At 46.7% G+C, this 14,391-nt stretch overlaps 6 protein-coding genes across 6 annotated transcripts, besides 17 other annotated features; all 6 read right to left on the reverse strand.

Annotated features, from left to right (window-relative positions):
• Positions 1–346, reverse strand: Tc00.1047053506127.9 (phosphoglycerate kinase, putative; the record flags this gene model as incomplete). Its single annotated transcript, XM_811108.1, has 1 exon — positions 1–346. A coding segment is annotated over one exon (346 nt), but the record flags the coding sequence as incomplete, so codon positions are not given.
• Positions 1–13,537: a sequence feature (heterozygous, non-Esmeraldo-like haplotype).
• Positions 400–428: a microsatellite.
• Positions 453–474: a sequence feature (AT_rich).
• Positions 681–702: a microsatellite.
• Positions 743–826: a microsatellite.
• Positions 1,033–1,064: a microsatellite.
• Positions 1,612–3,348, reverse strand: Tc00.1047053506127.20 (hypothetical protein, conserved; the record flags this gene model as incomplete). Its single annotated transcript, XM_811093.1, has 1 exon — positions 1,612–3,348. The coding sequence occupies one exon, from the start codon at positions 3,346–3,348 to the stop codon at positions 1,612–1,614; it is 1,737 nt and encodes a 578-aa protein (XP_816186.1).
• Positions 3,409–3,434: a microsatellite.
• On the reverse strand, positions 4,238–6,115 carry Tc00.1047053506127.30 (phenylalanyl-tRNA synthetase, putative; the record flags this gene model as incomplete). The annotated part of the gene is made up of 1 exon (XM_811094.1): positions 4,238–6,115. The coding sequence occupies one exon, from the start codon at positions 6,113–6,115 to the stop codon at positions 4,238–4,240; it is 1,878 nt and encodes a 625-aa protein (XP_816187.1).
• Positions 6,690–7,415, reverse strand: Tc00.1047053506127.40 (hypothetical protein, conserved; the record flags this gene model as incomplete). The annotated part of the gene is made up of 1 exon (XM_811095.1): positions 6,690–7,415. One exon carries the CDS (start codon positions 7,413–7,415, stop codon positions 6,690–6,692), a length of 726 nt encoding a protein of 241 aa, XP_816188.1.
• Positions 7,438–7,548: a sequence feature (A-rich).
• Positions 7,747–7,781: a microsatellite.
• Positions 8,021–8,049: a sequence feature (AT_rich).
• Positions 8,699–8,724: a microsatellite.
• Positions 9,040–9,085: a microsatellite.
• Positions 9,177–9,278: a sequence feature (A-rich).
• On the reverse strand, positions 9,490–11,082 carry Tc00.1047053506127.50 (hypothetical protein, conserved; the record flags this gene model as incomplete). Its single annotated transcript, XM_811096.1, has 1 exon — positions 9,490–11,082. One exon carries the CDS (start codon positions 11,080–11,082, stop codon positions 9,490–9,492), a length of 1,593 nt encoding a protein of 530 aa, XP_816189.1.
• Positions 11,245–11,272: a microsatellite.
• Tc00.1047053506127.70 (uncharacterized protein) lies at positions 11,457–14,105 on the reverse strand (the record flags this gene model as incomplete). The annotated part of the gene is made up of 1 exon (XM_811097.1): positions 11,457–14,105. One exon carries the CDS (start codon positions 14,103–14,105, stop codon positions 11,457–11,459), a length of 2,649 nt encoding a protein of 882 aa, XP_816190.1.
• Positions 13,538–14,391: part of a sequence feature (haploid, non-Esmeraldo-like haplotype) that runs on past the window's edge.
• Positions 14,219–14,244: a microsatellite.
• Positions 14,297–14,327: a microsatellite.

The raw sequence follows: 14,391 nt of genomic DNA on the forward strand, positions 1-14,391 counted from the left end.
GCACCAACCCTGGCACGCCCTTCAACACCTCCATCTTCATACGGGAAGAGATCGAGGAAAAAAAGTTACTAAATCCCCTGCCTCCTTCTCGACGGAAGGCCACAATCGCATCCTCGCGTTGTTGCCGTGGCAAATTTAGTGGAATACCGCATAAGGGTCCGAACGACGCGCCCACCACCACTGCTCCCTGCTTCTTTAAAAGGTATTCGATGGTGTTGAGTGTGGCGTTGGAGTCGGTGGTTTCCCCCAAAATGTTCTGCGGATCCACCAGGACAAAAAACTTCTTGTTTTTGAGCGGCCAGATGTCGTACACGGCACGCTTCGACCCCAAAACTGCAACGGACATCAATGTACCCTTTTTAACGGTGAATATATTGTTATATACTTACACCTCAAGTATTTTTTTTTTCTTTTTTCCTTTTTTTTTTCGCTGTCTCCTTCACAAGTATTACTTTTATTATTTTTTTTTTTTTTGTGTGTGTATTTATTTATTCCGCGGCAAAAAAAATGTGTGCCCCTCCGTTTTATTTTGATTTCCCGCTGATCCTCCCACTTTGGACACCCCAAAATTCACCGCAGTTCCTCTGGCTGGCCGTGGCGGCGGTGGGGAAGCGCAAGAACAGCGAGAGGAAGGGGACGGGAGCAAAACGTGAGGAAAACAAACGCCCCGCGGAGAGAAAAAATAAATAAATAAATAAATAATAATTGAAAACAAAATGTGTGCGTGTGTGAATGCGGGGAGAAGCAAACAAATGAGGATAAACAAATACAATAAAAACACCAACACAACGACAAACAAACAAACATAAAAAAAAAAATAAAAAAAACACAACACCGTCTTTTTAGTTTACTCGCTATTTCGGTGATGTCGTCGCGCCGTTTTGGCTCGTAACTTCTTCACGGTCATGTGATCAAAATATTGTGCGGTAAACTCGTCCGGGCCTCATCATGGCCATCCCTCCTCTTCCGCTTCCCTTTTTTTTTTTTGTTTTGTTTTCCCCTTCACTGCGGCGAAGGGGCGGGAATGAAGCCTATATATATATATATATATATATATATATATAGTTAATTTTTTTTTTTTTAAGAAAAATCAAGAATTTCTCACTGGCTAAATACGGCCGCTGCGGGCGCACACAGACCAAAGACAGATTCTCTTTCACGTCCCTATGAATTTAAAGAAGAAGGACGACCAAACAAGGAACAAAATAAACACACATTTTGGCCATTTCCGTTATTATCTATTTTGTTTCCATTGGCAATGAGAACGAAAGCATCTACTTCATTCTCCATACCAGCGTGCTTCCTCCGCCCCTCCACTCCCCCCACCTTTTTTTTTTTTTTTCTTCTTTTCACCACCTCTACTCACTCGTCTAAAAAACGGATGCCCCACACAGGGATCCACGGGTATATAAATAAATATATACCACACAATAATCAAATCGGACGAAAAAGAAAAAAAAAAAAAAACAACCATCGGAGGCACATGTACAAAAACAAAAGACAAAAAAAGAAAAGTGCATCACAAAGTTATATAAACGACAATCCCCCATGGTCGTGATTCTGATTAAAGTTAGTTAAAATCCCACGGGGTTTGAAAAACCTCGGTTGCTGCTATGATGCCTGTGGTGTTACCCCTACAGCTGCAGCCATCGCTTCCTCTACAGCACACCAATTTCCACCCACCCGTCGAAGCAATTCCAAACCTTCTTCTGGGGCCAATCCAAACCGGTTACCTATACGGCACACCTGAATACTCTCTAGTATATTCTCTCCTGCTAGTGTGGCACAGTGCTCATACATGCTCAGCGGCACACCTCCAATGTCGTTGAGCACAGTTATTAGTTCTGCATCATTGCTCACATGTTGACTCAATGCCAACACCACCTCCAATGGTACATTCTTTTTTCTGCCAAGTACCTCAGCACGACTGCGATCTTCTCTGGGACTAAAAAGAATACGGCACTCACTCAAGCTTATTTGAGTACTAGCGTTAGCATCACCCTTCGTTGACGGACTCGCTGCGTCCCCTGGAAATGGGTACAGTGACACCATATCGTTCGTTATTAACCAACGACCAGCATCATTTTGCTGAACGGAAATTACGCGTGAGAAGTTGCGATAAATAACCACTCGATCGTTGCTTGACTGATTTTGTGGGCTGAGATGGGTCCACGCCATCACACCATGCAGCGTTACCACCGTCACTGGCACCTTCATTATCGCGGGTGATGGACCAGAAAGATACGTATTGTCCAAGAAAGAGGCGCTTGCACTGCTGTGCACAAAATGTTCTACCAAAAAATTTTTTGGATACAACCAATGCTCCAGTTGTGAGCATACTTTTGTTCGCCCACACGCCACAACACTTGACTTCACGCCGTGTAGTAGGTTGTGGTTACTTTCAGTCTGTTTGAGACGGAAACTAACAATTTCACGAACAACATTGCGCTGTGTACCTCCCACCGGAGAGCTTTTGACAGTCCGTGCCGGAGTACTTACCGCGGCCTCTGGCGACGAGAGGGAAATACTCAGAATGGCTTTCTGGGCATAAAAATCGGATACCGCATCCACACCTTGTGGAACTCCCGCTGCATCCCCTGCCTGCAGTGGATTCAACAATGAGCACTGCACAAACTGAAGCACATGCTGCTGTGCGTCTGTGTAATCTGAATTTGTAAACCGTGGCCATGGCAGTAACAGTGGTGGCGCCATGATGGCTTCCCCATCCAGTCCGAGGAGAAACGGCATGGCTTTCTTCACCTCCGCGCGGTAGTCGTCACGCCTGGCCACGGCATTACCCACAAGAACCAACTCTTGCAAATTGCTGAACTTTTTAATTCCTTGAAGTGCCTCCATTGTCTTGATATCATTTGCCTCTAGTGAAAGTGCCCGCAACGACAAGTGCAGACCTGCATTTTCCATCTGTGAGGCAAAATGAAAAAAAGAAGTGATGTCATTTCCCTTTAACTGCATGGCAGATGGCGGTGGGACAATGAGTGATTTTATTGACGAGCAGAGTGCGCGACAGAAGCTCTGTGTATTAAAGTTGATGGAGTTTGAAACATCCTTCAGGTCGGGAAATTTTCGCAGCTCGCTCAGGTCCAACATCCCTGACGACGCGTCATACACACGGTGTTGTTGCTTCTCAAAGACCAACTTCAGCATCGTTGACAGCAAATTCGTCGCAGCGTCTGTGGAGCCGTTGCCGATCGGTGCCGCATCTGCATTCTCACCCAACTCCTTCCCACGCACGTGCAAGTATGGACAGCGCTGATTCGTACACGCACCCCTCTTGAAGTAAATGCAAGGCACGTTTTGTGTGTTCTTCTTCTTGTATGGAGCTGACATGTCCCCAGGAGCCACGGACAGGGAGACAAACACGGACACACGGACAAAAACACACAAGAAAACAACAACAACAACAACAACAACAAGGAAACAGCGACCAAGAGAAAGGCACAAATCAAAATAATAAACGCGTCTAATTATTTTTTAATCTTCTCTTAAGATGACGATGTGTCTCTGCTCGCCTCTCGCAGAGAAATCCCTCTCTCCTCCTCCACCCGAAAAAAAAAAAAAGGAATTTGTTTTCTCCTTCTTTTTTTTGCTTGTTTGTTTGAGTATCAAAAACAACAAAAACAAACAACAACAACACACGCACACCAAAAAAAAAAAGTACCTGCGCCCACCGGCTTGCACGGACGCTGCAAGTACAAGGACCTAAAAATGCACTGAAAAGACGCAAAAAAAAAAAGGCCAAAAAAAAAATTGGGATGAAAAAAGAAACAAAGATGCAGGCAAGGCAACAGAGAAATATATAAACATATATTTAATGAAATTAAGAGCGATGATGACACAAAGCGGGGGGGCAACGGGACTTCTTTTATTGCCCTTTTTTTCTTCTTCCCCTCCTTCACAGTCATCTCGGGGGCCTCCGCAGCCCAAAGTGCGCCTGCATTTTTATTCAATGGTAAAACTCACCCACACAAAAAGTTAATTATCATCCGCTATGATTTTTGTCCGCGTTTCCTGTCTTTTCTGTTCCGGGCCGTTGTTGAACGCTCCCCCTCCTCACCGCACCCTCCACCAGAAGGACAGGAACGCAGACAACTACACACACACAAAAAAAAAAAAAAAAAAGAAGAGAAGACAAGCCTCTTACCTCATCTGGAGAAAGAAATCATTAAAATTACGCTTACAACTTCACTGTTCCCTATTCACCTTCTTCTTCTTTCCGTTACTGGGCAAACTGGATATTTATCTCCATGTATGAGCACGGAAAGGGAATATCATACGCCCGTAGTGTGTTCGGGTGGACAACACCGAAGCCTCCTAGGCACACTTTTTGATCCTTGCGGTGCAAGAAAATATCCATGCACCTTCCAGGGAAAAAGGCACCATCAGTTCCTCTTTCCAATGTGTATGTGTCTTCTTCAGCCTCGGCGTTCTGTTCTCCCTTTCGCGAAATGCTAAGTTTTTTCATGATAAATTCAACCAAGCCATGAATGTCTTCAAAGCCACTGTTTTCACTACAGCAATGCAGGGCCGCAACATGACGTTGGTTGCATGCGCCACAATTTGGGTATTCGGAATGTGGCCGGATAAGAGGCGGAAAGTTCTTCTCATTGTCTATGAGCACCACATCTGAACATTCAAAGAAGCGCAACGGCAATGGATGCGACTTGTTTGCATTGAGTGTTTTGAGAATACCTGGCATCAGGGATGGACGACAGATTTGGAATTCCATCGTTCGTGGGTTGGCGATGTGCACTGCAACATCGTCATCCTCACGGTTCAGATGAGCAAATGCCTCATCGCGGGAGCACAAAGAAAACGTTAAAAGTTCGGTGTATCCTGCATTTGCCATCTCAATCCGCAATAAATGAGACAACTTACTGAGTGGCTGCTGTGTCACTTTACCTCGAGTGGTGCATTCAACATATTTGATGTTATCATAACCATAGGCAATGGCAACATCTTCCATGAGATCCGTTGGCCCAAGCACATCTGGTCGGGTCGCAGGAACCTCAACGAAGATGTTGTCACCCTCCATCTTGGCAACGCGATGCAGCATACGCTCGAGAAGTTGACCACAGTGCTGCGGAGAGTCCAACTTGATGCCGATTAGCCGTTCCACCTTTGGAATATATACGGGTATGACAGCAGGGTCCAAGTTGGGCGTCACTTCCACTTTCGTGCCGTCCGGTGTCGCTTCCTCATATTCCACCCGCACCGCTTCGACCGTAAAGGGCTCTTCACAATACGTTGAGAAGGCACACACGATCTGGTTCACCAGTACATTTGCCTTGTAGTGATCGGGTGCGGTGCATTCTATGAAGATGTTTTTGGTCTCCTGACTGATGCATGAAAAATCAGAGTTAATGATGGGTGGAAGTGAGAGGATGCTTTGTTTCTCACGGTCCATGATAACTGGATAATGGCTAAGGCCCGAAATGAGCGGGACATACTTCGAGATTTGTCGATCGTCCTTGTAGAACTCTGCTAGACCGTCTCCGGCGCAATCGAGCATGCGACCGCGTTGGTTCAGTGGAACAAAGCGAATGGATTCCCTTGATTTTAAGGTGTAAATGAAGTTGTTGTCCCCAATCTTGTCCAGGTCGTGTGTTCCCACAGAGGCCAGGGTGCGACGACGGGCGAGTCCAGAGTGCAGTTTCTCCTGGAAGTCAATGAAGCTGCGGTAGCTGCGCTCGTTAAGGCAGATGTTCTTTAGCACGGCGCAGACAACATAGTCACGGACATTCCGCACGGATTTATCCACGGTCATCCTGTACAATGGGCTGCATCGGTTCAGCACCTTGAAAGCGGGAGCCCGCATCAACCCGAGAAACACATTCAGCGCCACTGCCATTCCCTCCGCACACTGCAGGTCGTAGCGGTTGGCGGGGGTGTCAATCTTGTAAATAACCTCGTCGGAGAGTTCTTCCAAATTCGCGCCCCCTACCATCCCCTGTTCACGGCTGAACATCTCGCGTTCACTTGTGACATCGTCAAGTTCAACCCCAAACTTAAAGCACACATCTTCAAACTGCTCCTCCGTGTAATTTTTCCCCATGAGGTGAAACAGGTAATCGCGTGCAACGGCAAGAGTTGGCATGATGTCACCTTCCCGCCTTTATTCTTTTTATTCGGTCTGTTTTCCCCCGCAAACACACACTTTAATTTTTATTAGATGTATGCGTGTGTTTCCTTTGTATTTTATTATCTTTTCTTTCTTATTGAATGCCCCCTTCTTTGTCGGTTTTTTCTTCCTCTCGCTAATTCCTCCTCTTCCTTTGTACGGAAAGCCAATGGTAACAAGGACGGCAGCATTCGTGGGTGTATTCAGAGACGAAAGGGGGAGGTGGAAGGTGGGAATACAGCAAGAAATGGACGGGCAGTCTTCATCACATTTAGCCCTCGGGCGGCTCTCCTCACGTTTTCGTGCGCTCCTTTCATAGAGAGCAACAAAAACGACAAAACACATACACACATAAACACCATTACACGCAGCACACATACACACATCACAGCACACATTCCAAAGCGAGGTGGGGGCTCCCTGATGCCTTCACCCCATCACTCACTCCCTCAGGCTCTCTCATACCACCTTTTTATTTCCTTTTTCATCTTCTATGGGTGTGTTTCAGCGAGTGCCTTGTTCCCTTCTCTTGTATAACTGGGGAAAGAAATCATTTTTGCCTTTTCATTTGTATTAGTTCGTGAATGCGGCTGCGTATGGCATCCTTCTCCGTGTCTACACAATTAGACACAGAAGCCGCTCCCGTACCGAGCTCCCGGCGTTTCGCCTCTGCTGCAACGGTGCGGTTCTGGAACTGTTCAATGCGCCGGAGAGGGTCATGTCGTTCCTTCTGCAATTTGTCCAATTCCTTCCGCAATTGCGCTGCGTTACTCGTTGAAATAAACCCTGTCACGGCCTTCTTACCCTCCCTTGGCCCATCCACAGCACTGCCGTCACCACCCACCGGTAGGCCAGCAGCATCTTCACGCCCTCGTTTGCGTCCCTCCGTTTTTTCATCGCCGTCGTGTTCTGTGTTCTCCTTCTTGAAGGCGAGCGCACCACTCCTCACGAGAGGCGTTGCAATGCTCGCCAATTCATCCTTAACAGGCGGGGCGGAACTGCTGGCGTTCGCTTTTTTCCCTTCAGCAGCAAATATATTCTCCACCTGACGGAACTTTGCTAGCTGGCCGCTAACGCTATCGGCAGAGGCCGCGAGGATGAGATCGTCATACCGGCGCTGCTCCTGGTCATGCCTCAGTTCTTCTTTACGCTCTTTGGCCGACTTCTTCTTTGCCTCCTCCTCCTGCTGTCGTTGCTCCACTTTGCTCAGGTTGCGGTACGTCAGCGGGTGAAAGCTCTTGTGGCGATTGATATCCTTTTTGTGCGCAGCGTACATTTTGCCGCCGCACCACACGCCCAAAAAAAAAAAAAAAACTAAAAAAAAATCTTTGCGTGTGACTGAGAGTAAAAGAAAAAAAAAAAAAACACCTAAAATGGAGCAAAGACAGAAGTAAAAAAAAAAAAAAAGACCAGGATGCCAGCGGCAGCAGCAACAATAATTGGAAAGGTAAAAAAACAACAACATATGAATGTAATATGACGCCTACACACATCATACAGGTTGGAGAATAAATAAATTTCCAAGTATAAATATGCGAGTTGGCGCATCACCGCACTTTATCCATACACACCAGCACCGCCGCCGAAGCAACGGCAAAAACAAACCTAAAGAAAAAAAAAAAAAAAAAAAAAAAAGAAAGAACAATTTGCATGTTAAACACACCCACGAACCGATAGAAGTAAAAAAGATACTCGCTCGGACAAATTTCCATCCTTTGCCATTTTTTATCCGGTTGAACTGGCGACCACGTGGGCATCGTCAATAACACCGCTCCTCACCCCGCTGTGCTCCCTGTCCCAATGCGTGTTTGTGGCGGCGGCCACTGGCTACTGAGAGCAATCCGTGATTGTTCTCCGGCAAACCATCCACATGTCGGTTTGTTATTTATTTATTATTATCATTTTTTTTTCTTCTTTCTTGTCCACCATAATCTCGCGGCGCAAAGGCGTTTTGTCGCCGCCTGCGCAAACGGGTAAACTGAAAGAAAGAGAAAAAAAAAATAATCAGGAATGACGGTGCAAACCACCACGTATGTAAGGGGCCTCGTTTCACTTCAGTCCACCCTCTTTTCACCCTCCCCTCGCGTCACCACCACAGCAGCGCATAGACAAATCGATTCACCTCTTCTTTCCCCCCACCCCACCGCGCTGTTCACGACACAGAAAAAAAAATTTTTTTTTCCTGCTTCGTTAAACGTTGTATTTTTGCACCGCCACTGCTCCACTTTTTTAATTATTTTTTTTGTGCGAGAGCACAAAAACAGAGTCCCTTTTTTTCATGTCTACAGCTCGCACCGCCACACATGTGTATTCGGGTGTGTATGCATTGGCCCTTGAAGAACAACGCACCGGCGGAGCCGTAAAATAAAACAAAACAAAAAAAAAGAAGGATATCGCGGGTTCGTCAACAGTGCCAGCGGCAGAGGCGACGCCGTGTGATCCAAACATACAAAAAAAATAATTACGTAAATGAACGGGAAAGCTCTGTGGTTTTCTGCAACGCGCTATGCAGTTGCCAAAAAATAGTGGGCAGGAAGCAGCATGGATTCCCTCCCCCTCAAAAAAAAAAAAAAAAAAAAGAAGAAGGATACCATCTGCTATGGGTGCGCATCGCTCCGTTTCTCCCTCTCTCTGTATGGACTCATACACCAAGAGGCATTCGGTGAACACGCCATGTGGGTTAGGGGGCGAGGAGGAATGGATAAAAGAATGCGGCGGGTAAAGAATGGGTTTACACTGAGAGGGAACGAATGAACCGAGAGGCAGAAAGAAAAAGTAACAATGGCACCGCGACGTGTTGCGTGATTTTAATCGCCCTTCCGATAAAAAAAAAAAGAGAAAGAAGCCGGATGAATGTGATCGGTCAATGCAGAGCCTAAGAAGAAGGAAAAAAGGAAAACAACAAAAACAACAACAAAAACGACAACAAAAAAAAAACAAAAATAATAATAATAAACTACCCTTTTAATTAAAACAATTCCCTCTCTTTTTACCAAGAAGCTTCCAGAAGTTGTATTACGGAACAGGCGGCAACGCCAACAGGAAAGAAATTAGAAAAGACATTAGAGAAGAAAGAGAAAAAGGGAAAAGAAAAAACTCAATGGAAATAATAATAATAAGAAGAGATACAAACAGAGAATTATGAATAGCCCCACCATACGGCACTGTACCTTCGACGCGTCTTGATGTTGCATCATCTCAACGCGCAGAGGCAAGGTATTTGTGTGCGGGGCATAAAAGCACACCTGCCTTGAATAAACAGTTCCAATTACCATATTCATAAAACAAGCGCTCACTAATACAAACTCCTTACCTAAATTCTTACTTATTTCTAAATAAATTTCTTTTTTTTATCGCTGAAGAAGGGAAAGCATGACACTACGGTCCTTTAGAGCCCCTTCCACACGGTCCGCTGGTAACGTCGGCAGATGACCCGTGATAAACGCATGCACATCAGCGTCACTGCCAAAGTGCTCAACGACGCTCTGCATGACTTCTAGTGAAGCGTTTGGCAGGTAGCGGCGACGCATAGACTCCACCCTCGTCGCCTCGTTCGCGAAGAATAAGGGAGAACTTGCTGACCCGTTTTCATGCACCAGAGTATGGTCGGGACGCATAAAAATCATCTCATTTTGAATGATCCAAACATTACTCACGCTGTCCAGAAGAAGTGAAACGGTGCGGTCAAAAAAGCACGTCAGGAAAGGAGCCTTCTCACGTGGAATTAAATCGGCACCGTTACTGCCTTTTGGGGACCAATGCCAAAAGAGTCGGCCATGTATAGTCACTATACATGTCGGAACCTTCATATTTTGCGAAAGAAACACGACGTTGGCGTTCCCATTGAGTTCATGTGAAACACTGATAAATTTCCTTTCGCCGCCACCAACTTCCTGAAGAGCCAACGACGACTTAGCGCGGCCGAGGGCCACGTGACTTAAAGACTGCAGGTTGTTCTGGAGGTTCCTCCAACGGACCTGTCTTCGAAGGATCAGGAAATCATTGGTCATAACGTTGCGTTGCGATTCGGACAGCAAGTCACCATTGTGTGCGGTGTCAAACGGCAGGCGTCGCGGAATAGGCTCTTCCGCTCGGCTCACGCTGAACACAGTACCTGAAGTGTATAAGTTAACAAGTGCATCGTAGTTACGTGAAGCAGCGGCGGCGAAGAGATTACTCTCAAGAAAGCGCAGCACACCAAGTTGGGACTCATTAAGACTGACAGGTACAGGATTGGGCAGATGCATAAGGCCACGATGAATCAATTCCCCATCAAGCATCATAAGTTTTGGTAGAGACCTCACCATCTGTGTCCTATAATCAGCGCGCGTTGTGATCGTGTTTTCTTTCAGTAACAGTTCTCCAAGGCCCTCGTATTTTTTTAGCGGCCCCAGAAAGGCAAAGTCTGAGATTTGGTTGCCAGTTGCGGATATGGCTGTCACACCCCGGTGTATGTCCGCCCCCTCCAGCGCCGTCAATAAAACGGTCAACTTCCGTATGTTGTTTTCGTTCAGCACAAGAATGCGAAGAGACGTACCAATCTTGTTTTTAATCACATCCGCCAGACTCTTGCAAAACGTCACACTGTTGAAGTCCACGCTGCGCTGAACGCTGAGAAGGTCCGGGGAGTCCTTAAACCTCGAAAGATTCAACATGCCAGTGTTCGGGTCAAATATCGCCCCCGCAGATTTTTGAAAGAGAAGATCCAACAGTGTTGTCATTACAGGCACGGCTGCGACGTCCCGGTCACCCGATTTTTTGTTGCTGTTGTTGCTCTTATTATTGTTTCTGTCCCCCGGGCCGCTATTGCCCCGTTCATTCCATCGAGAAAAACGCTCATTGGATGCAATCTCCTGGGGAAAGGCCCCACGGCCAGTATTCCCACGACCTGGATTTCCACGGCCCCCATCTCTGCCACGGTGCTTATTGTACGGACGACTCATTCTTGAAAAAAAAAAAAATCCGCTTTTTATTTAATCTCACGTTTAAGGCCACAAGTCAAAATGAATGCGCTTCAAAAAAGGGGTTAACACAAGAAGAAAAAGAAAAAAAAGAATAAGGAGCATCCGCTTCAAATAAACATCAGTTAAACATCCATACACAAGTTTTTTTCTTTTTTTTTTTTTTTTTTTTGTGTGTGTGGCGGTGCCGTAGGGATAAGCCTTCGTTTGGTTCTTGGTGGACATCCGCACCCTCTTCTTTGCTCAAGTTGCGTGCGCCCATCCAAGAAAAACAAAAAAAAAAATTGCCGTTTGCATTCTCGCCCTCCCTCTTTTCGTCCTTTGATTCTTGTTGTGTAGGCAATTAGGCTCTTCTTCTATTGCATTCGCTTCCGCCTTGCAAGCCTCATCAAGGTGGAGTCGAAAAAATGATGGCCTGGCAGTTGCCACAAGTAATGCTGCAGCCTGGCATCCGGCGTAAACTCGTACGGCGTGTTTTGGCAGCGGAGCCACAAAAAAACGGTCCTGCCAATCGCCATTATTTTGCTCCAGTTCACGATGGGAACTCCGGTCGTAGGAGAGAGTTCTACCGTCCTTCCTTTCGATTCCTCTGTGCGGAACAGCACGCCGAGGAGTGGTGCGAGCAGTGGGATCATCGGCACCCGCGTCTCCTCAAGGGCTTGGTTGCTAACAAAGGAATAAGAAGAGGGACTTTCATGAGAGGCAAATGGGTCCATTATTTTCTGCAACGCCGTGAACTCCCGCTCCTCCGCGTCGCTTAAGATACTGCGGCACTGAAAGTGTTTTTTGTAAAGCTCTTCTAGCGTCACCACCGCAGGGTGCTGCAGACCCTGTAACATAGCAGAGGCCATCTCATAGTTTTGTTCTTCATAAAGAAAACGGCACACACGAATGCCGTGAATCATGACCTTTTGGCATTCCGACCATCGCGTCGGGCTCACAATCAAAGCCGTCATCCATCGCTGCACATGAGAGGAATAATCAACAAAACGCGATAAGTGGAAAGGCACACTCATACGCATGGTGCTATCGCACCACGCATTATTAAGTAATTCACGCAAATGAATATCGGCAAACAACTTAAATGAGAGAAGACACAGCTGAATGGCAAGCGTTTTCGCAGCAACTGCCGTAAACTCAACTTCCGTGTAATATGCCTCCATTTTTAAACACACCCCTTGCAATGACGATCCGACCCTTTCCGCCTGCAAAGCCCCGTCTTGTTGCTTCAACTCCTTTTTCAGGATGGTCCCTAATGGTCTCACAGATGCCGTTAACTTCCGTTGCCAACAAACACCACGACCGTCCCTGTCTGGAAGCAATGTGTATTTTTTTTCCAGGGCCCTCTCCACAAAAATACGCAACTCGTCGAGACGCGGTGTAACTTCCGCAGAAACGAAGGAGAAATCTCCCCCCATTTGTTGTGTCGCCGTCGTTGAAGTCCCTCTTCCACTAAAATTGGCGGATTGGACATCATGTAGGGAATGACCCACCGAAGGTGTGGCATTTAAACTCCGTAGAAATTGACGGAGACGATCAAGGAGGGCGTAAGTGACATCCGCCTCATGATAATTGCAGTATGCAGTCATAAAATGTACAATTCGACGCAGAATAAACACACGGCGACTGTCATCCAGAAGCACTCTTGGTTGTTTCTGTACGTGGCGAAACAGGCGGATCAGCCGCACGATCAGCACCTCCGGCATCACAAACAAAGAAGAGAGCAAAATGAACGTATTGGTGTAGTTCGTGATCGGCATCCCTGTTGTGAATGGAACGTCTGTCTCCACAAAAATAAGAACCTCAATCAAAAGCTCTAACGACCCACCAACTGCTGAGTTATAAAATATCGCGTTATCACCATCTCCCGACACGGGATTGTGATCTTGGGGTGAGTGGAACTGCTCCAAGGGCTCGAGACGATAGTCCTTCCGCTGGCAATTAATCTCTCGCCAGGGAAGGCTGTCATTGAGTGACTGCCTCCGCCGCACAGATTCCATCACGAAAAGCAACAAGTCATCACTAGTCAGGGCGTAATTTGGTGAAAAGGACGTGTCTTGTCTCCCCTGCTTTACCAAAGATGCTGTGTCCAAATGTTGACTCTGAACTTGTTTCCGTTTTTGATGATGATACAAGCAGCTTTGAAGTTGTTTCTCAGCCAACGGCAAGTGCATCTCAAACGATCGCATTGCTTCTTTATATCCATGAGCGGATAGAAAGGATGCCACAAAGCTATGAACATCACACCTGACTTGAAATTCTCCTAAGCAAACCTTTGGATGTGTACTTGGGGTTGTTGTGTCCATTTCTTCTGGATGCTCGGCCTTTTGGACGCGAGTAAAAGGCATGCTATGGTTAAGAAGCGACATCGCTCGCTGATACTCTTGAATAGATCGCTGAATAGCCTGATTCATGTCCACCAATGTCAAGGGAGGAAATGGTGCTTCTCTACTGCCGTCTGCCGCTGTTTGTGGGATGATCGGAGACCCGCTATCACGCGTGATTTGATGTCGTCGTATTAGATTCCTTGGCGAGGCACCCGCAGTGAGGGCCACTGGAATAATTGACGTTGAATATTGGCAGCGGCTTAGGGAAACGGATGTACATGAGTTTTCCACGTCTGAACCGGAAGAAAAAGGAGACATGCGTGGCGTTTTTTTACGACCCGGCGCGATTATGTTCTCCACCCTTCCTGTGGACATGGCAGAGGTTGTTGCAGATTGCAATACATCAGTATTCACCTGCATTTCAGCCATCAGTAAATTGTTTGTCGTACCTGGCCTCCTGACTGGTCTCCGCACGAAGTTCTCAAACGACCGCGGCACCTCCACAACAGGAGATGTTCGGATGCTGCCGCTGAAGCTTCCCGTGCTTGGCGGTGGTGGGGAAAATGGAGGGGAGAGCACATGGCTTCCCTCGTCATCCTCCGCTGGCGGCGGGCCGATGTCCTCAACGGTCGGGGAGGACTCAACTTGTCGGACAACAACCGCCGGCGAGATGTTCATTTGCGCCACGCCAGAACGCACCCCAACTTTTTTGCCATTCGACGGAAGCAACGCGTGAAAAACGTTAAACCGCACACACAAACACACAAAAAAAAACACAACCGGCGAGATGCAAAAAAAAGAAAAAAAAAAAAAAGAAGTGCGCTTTGAATAGAAATGGCAAAAAAAGGTATTCCCACTCAGGCGCAGAAACACACACAGACGCACACACAAACACACACAAAAAGGAAACATTCCCATGCAAATTTCACTCCTTCACTTCCCGTAGCACAAGAAAAATGTACTA

The sequence above is a fragment of the Trypanosoma cruzi genome, genomic scaffold (assembly GCF_000209065.1).
Source record: "Trypanosoma cruzi strain CL Brener 1047053516251 genomic scaffold, whole genome shotgun sequence".
Taxonomy (NCBI): Eukaryota; Euglenozoa; class Kinetoplastea; order Trypanosomatida; family Trypanosomatidae; genus Trypanosoma; species Trypanosoma cruzi.